The sequence below is a fragment of the Chelmon rostratus genome, chromosome 3, assembly GCF_017976325.1.
Source record: "Chelmon rostratus isolate fCheRos1 chromosome 3, fCheRos1.pri, whole genome shotgun sequence".
Taxonomy (NCBI): domain Eukaryota; kingdom Metazoa; phylum Chordata; class Actinopteri; order Chaetodontiformes; family Chaetodontidae; genus Chelmon; species Chelmon rostratus.
Window position 1 is genome coordinate 19944760 of NC_055660.1, and position 5448 is coordinate 19950207.

The 5448-nt window shown below is 41.9% G+C and overlaps 1 protein-coding gene across 2 annotated transcripts; it reads left to right on the forward strand.

Annotated features, from left to right (window-relative positions):
* The first annotated feature begins 2010 nt into the window (after positions 1-2010).
* Positions 2011-4990, forward strand: LOC121604537. 2 transcript variants are annotated; one of them, XM_041934085.1, is made up of 5 exons: positions 2011-2135; positions 2336-2674; positions 3333-3422; positions 3565-3665; positions 4103-4987. In XM_041934085.1, exons 1-5 carry the CDS (start codon positions 2060-2062, stop codon positions 4247-4249), a joined length of 753 nt encoding a protein of 250 aa, XP_041790019.1. In that variant the 5' UTR covers positions 2011-2059; the 3' UTR covers positions 4250-4987. The 2 variants fall into 2 exon arrangements, with proteins under 2 accessions (XP_041790019.1, XP_041790017.1); XM_041934083.1 differs by having other exon boundaries at positions 2062-2135; positions 2309-2674; positions 4103-4990.
* Positions 4991-5448: the final 458 nt, after the last annotated feature.

Here is a 5448-nt window from a genome sequence, read left to right on the forward strand (position 1 = left end):
GTGACCTTTTGCATTCTTGAAATGGTCTCCTGGCACTCCTCTTTCTCATTTGCTGAATTCATTCCACGTGCATGTTTACATAAATTGCAACGGCGTAAAACGTATTTAACAAACTCTGTCGTTTCTCCGCTCACAAGCAAAAACTACAAACTCAAAACTGACAGTAGAGCTGAGTCAACGTCTCTGAGAGTCTCAACAACAATTAAGCCACTTTCACAAAGAAGGTACACATATGTACACTCAGTTGCCTGTTTATTTGGTGCAGCACGCTAGAAACCATTGCAGCCTAATGCATCAGTCCTAGACTGCATTAGCTTTGGATTGCTGTACCTAATAAGCTGCCAACTGAGTGTGTAAACCTTAATTCAGTCCTTATCCCTCAGAGACTGAGTAGAAGTGTGCAGAATTAGCCGCACACTCACCAGTGATTTAAGCATTCTGTCAATAAAACTTCTGCAGTCTAGATGAATCGTTCCCAAAAGGTTGAACCCAGAATCAACAATGTCAAGTTTCCAAAATTGCTGTAAATAAATCCTGGGGGTGGGAGCACTGTTTCTGATGGAAGACTTTCCAGGTTCTGTTTTGACTGTTGGGGCATGCATCTAAAGTCAGCCCGCAGTCTGCAGACTCTGATAAGATGAAAGGGAAGTCTGTTTAGACTGCTTTTATAAATAAAGAAAAAGAGCGGTGGTGCTCACAACAAGAGTTCCTCATTAGGAGGATGTGAGCAGATGGAGGTTTTAAGGGGTTGATGCTTTGTCTGTACTTCAGAATCAAGATGCTGAGATTCACCTTTAATTCTTCAACCAGTGTTTTCACGTGGTTTTAAAGGAGATTTTGCAGCAAACTGTCATCATTGCATGGCTGTGCTGATGATGTCCACTTCATGTCAGTGTGTCCAGGCCCACTTGTGGACATCATGTCCAGAACAGGTGCAAGATCTGTGCGCTCAGCCAAGACCTCTGCAGACTGACCACGGACGGACTGAACCAAAGGCTGGTCTTTTTTCAAGACCACATTTTGAAAGTCCATGGATGATGAGATTTTATTGCAGGATTATGGTATTGTTTCATACAGTCAGGTGTTCCTGTTAGTTTGTCCCTCACCTGAATGAATCTTCATACTTTTATTGTTGGTGGTGGTGTTGTTGTTGTTTTTTCAGCCTGAGTCCACAAGCACATGTTTGCTTTGTATCTATTGTCCACAGTCAAAATAAAATAACCCCCAAAATATCTTATTGAAAATGGATGGAGCAACAGTCAATGAAATGTATTTGTTATTACACATCCAGTAAAAGAAGGTTACAATAAAGGCTCTTTCTTAACATGTTGCATGTATTTTCCCAATGCATTCAAATGAGTGAGTGTGTCAACAGTAACAGAGATTTTTACTGACGCTATCTTTAACAACCTCCACAAGGGGGCGAGCTCACCAAATCATTCCTCATACGAATCAAGCCTTAGCCAGGAAACACCATGTACAATCTGTTAAAGACTATACTGTGGGGTTAATGAGACATTTTGACCTGTCACAGCAGGAAAAGCACTGGGGAAACACATTTTGTTAACAATGGCTCAGTTCCATTAAGTGTCCCAGCTTACAGATACAACCTGACATCAGCAGTAGTTACAGGAAGTACAGCTTTTAATGAAAAGCATGGTTCACCCTCTACATCTATGGTTTATGTTAGGCAGGCCATGCATTCTCACATATTTACTTCAAACTGGTTAGTGAGACATGCAATAGCCAGAGTGAATGAGATCATGTAAACAAATAAAGCTGTGATTATTATTCTTGTTTCTTAAGAAATGTCATTATTTGTTCATCTCACTTCGCATCTTAAAGAAGTTATTCATCCTTTTCTTCCATCCACACATTTTTGTCACCTGGTTTTCAGCATCATTAAACTGTAGCAAAGCTAAAGGTCAATGGATCATAAAGAAGTGACGGAAATATGACGTTGTCTCAAAGGCTGCACACCATCATCCCGCATCAAACAGTACAGGAAGCACTGTTTGCCGTTCCGTCTGTAAGTCTGCATGTGACAAACAACAACAGCATGCAGTGCAGTCAGTGCTTCAAGATGATGCATCTCTGCTGGTCCACCCTGTTGCTCTGTATTTCTGTCAGTGCAGGTATGACTATTTACTTCCTCAAACACTTTAAGAGCATTTTGTGGCTACGTTTGCTAGACCACTTGGGAGGAATATTCTTAAATTGTGCAAAATAGCTTCAGTTGCTGCTCCCAGAAAGACTGTCATCCAGTCAGTGTTTAAGTAGTGCGGACGGTTGTGTCTTGTGGTTTCAGACAGACCATTTGTCTCTTTTCTGGCAGAGGACAAGACAGTGTACCAAGCACCTGGCGAGAGTGTCACCTTGGAGTGTTCCTCTGCAGGATGTCCCCGCAGCATTGAAAAGCATTCCGGGATGACTCTGTATTGGGAGTATGAGGAGCGGGGAGAGGTGCTTTACTATCACACCAGCCCGGGATCAGCTGACAAAGTCACCCCACGAAAGGGATACGAAAACCGGGTTCAGACAAACGGATCTCTGAAGAACCTCACCGTCACCATCAGCAGCCTGACGGTGAACGACACAGGTTTCTACAGATGTGTCTACACTAAATTTCCCAGTGACCGAGTACAGTGCAACGTCCACAAACTTTTTGTGAGAGGTGTGTCTTTCCTTTTGCTTCTCAAATACCACACAAGCTCTTCTCTCAAGGGTAGTAAGGCAGTGGTGGAGAGTAGATCGAGACGTCAACTTGCACGTTTGATGAGGGAGGCAAAATACAGAAAAGGCCAAGAAATGACAAAGAGATTTGACATACAGTGACATGACTTGTGTTTGGAGTCAGACTTCATGGAGGTCAAAGTCTCTATTGGACCTCTTCGTGTCATCTGACAAACCACTGTTTTACTGAAGTTTTACAGCGGAGGTCTCTGAGACCCTGAACAGAAGCACAGCACGTCATCACTTCAGATTCCTGGTTTAAAGCAATTCTTATAAAATTAGGGAAAAATCTAAATCAAGCTGCCAAAACAATATAGGTTGTGCTAGTTTCTTTTCTTTTTAATATGTATGTAAACAATAATTAATAAAATGACAGGGTTGTACAGTTTTGTGCAGGAGTGTGATGATGTTCAGCTCCCTCTTGAGCTTCTGGGTGATGATGGTGCCCAGGGAGGGGAAGTACTCCACAGTGTCAACTGGGGAGTCATACAGGGTGACGGGGGTGGGTGGGGCTGGAGTCCATAACCATCTTTGGAGCACTGGGCTCCAAACTGTTCTGACTGCACCAAGTCACCAGATGATCATTGTCCCACCTGCAGACGGACACACCTCCGCCAGAGATGGGTCCAGTGAGGGTAGTGTCACCCAGAAACCTCCTGAGCCCGACTGCCTCCTGCATCCTCCCTCAGGTCCACGGAGAATTCATTGTCATTTTGAGAGCTTATATGTTTAAAAAAAACTTAGTTGAAGCTGTGCTACAAATGCCATCACTAGATGGAATGCTGCAGGAACATTTACATTTGCATTTCCACTTTTTGTCATTTCACTCAGTGCCGGAGTGCCAAAGTCTGTCTTTGTGGTTAGTGATCATCGCCACCTGCACCATCAGCTCGCTGGTAACCGCGATCTTCAGCCTGCTGATTCTACCGAGGGTGAGTTCATACTGTTTTGTGGTGGAACTAAAATGGTGGCAGTGGTTTCCTCCTGTGTCTGTACATGTTATTTCCTCTACATGTTGTGCTCCTCATCAGTCTATCCCACCTAAACTGCATCTTTGCTGCTCCTTACCTTTGTACTGACCGCACACAGCTCTGTTTACCTTTATCTGCTTTACTTACCTTAATAAATAGATTTATTACACCACAAACCTTCACTAGCTTTGCCATTTCTCCCAGAGGAAAATTAGTGTCACCAGCAGTGACTCAGTTATAGAGCCAGAACCCTTGAGTTAGTTCCTTTCAACTGATTACAGTCTGTGAAATAATATACTGTCATCAATTTCTTTCTAAAAAAAGTCTTCTGATGATTCTTTTTTCCGCACACACCTTCACACTATGCACATAATACTGTGATATTTCACTACCGACAGGTGAAGCGATGGATCAGCAGCAGAAGAGGACCAACAAAGGCCCCGCAGCTCTCCACTGATTATGTGTATGAAGTTATGACCAAGAACGGCCTCCGCCCTCTGGAGGCTCCGGAGCGCTCAGAGCCAAGCCCGTATGATTTTGCTTAGCAGTGCATGTCAAAAATTACTGGCATGGTGCCCGTCTTCCTCTTAAAAGTTGCTTTATTTTTTTACTGTTTGTTGCTTGCTTAAACTTTTTAATTGTTTTCAATGAACAAACATGAGACAAAACGTAAAACATGTGACATGTTAAACAGATAAACACTCCTAAGAGTGTTTCATTGTTGTTAAAGTGTCCCCAAATTCAAATCACTCTTAATACTGCTGGTACGGACTGTCAATATTTGAACTGTAATAGTTGTTTATTTGGTGCTTTTATGGCTGTATCACAAGTAATAAAACAAGAGCTTGAATAAAAATCTTCATGGTTTCACACCTTTTTATAAAAGATGGATTATTAACCGTTAAGGGGAGGCAAACAGACTAAGAGCCAAAACTGTTCCATGAACAGACAAGAAGAAAAACATGATTACAAGAAGAAGAATTTGGGTTTGAATTTGCCAGGAAACACAATTAGTGAGTTCAGCTTCTGTGACTTGCCGGCAAACAAAGCTTTTGAAGCATTAACAGTGTGGCGTGTGTGCACAAACCACATGGAGCATGGGGGCGGCGGTGTTTGTATGGGTGGTTTGTTGAGTTCTCACATGCTACTTTTTACAAGCCTGATCTAATTCATATATTCATAACGGAGCTAATCAGGTACAAATATGAAAAGGGGTGAACATGAATCAAGAATGCTGATGTTAAGTGGATAATGCTGACGATAATGGCTACAGTAAATGCATTTTAATGTTAATATTGTGTATCACTATTAAAAAGGCAATAGATAATATACTTTCACATATTGTGACACTTCTTCTTTATGATTTGACAGTTTTTTTTTCTGATCAAACTAAGCCACTGTATTTCTGCTGTAAATCATGCAACATTTGTGCTATGGCGCCAGCCTTCATTGCAAAGTGGTTTCTAAACAACGTCAGCGCAGTTTTATCTGCATCTGTGGTATTCCAGAGAGAGCAGGGGTTTGCAAGCAAATGTAGACTATACAATAAAAGCAGCACAGATGAACTGACATCAGTTCAGATGTTCGCTTTAACTCCACGTCAACACCAGAACTGTGTGTCTGTCAAACACTGCTCTTTATGTTTTTATTTTGATTTATTCATGTTTGACTTAGTAATACGCACATTTGGCAGTAGAGGGCAGGAGGTGTGTGTTAAACCACAAAATAAACAGACATAATAACA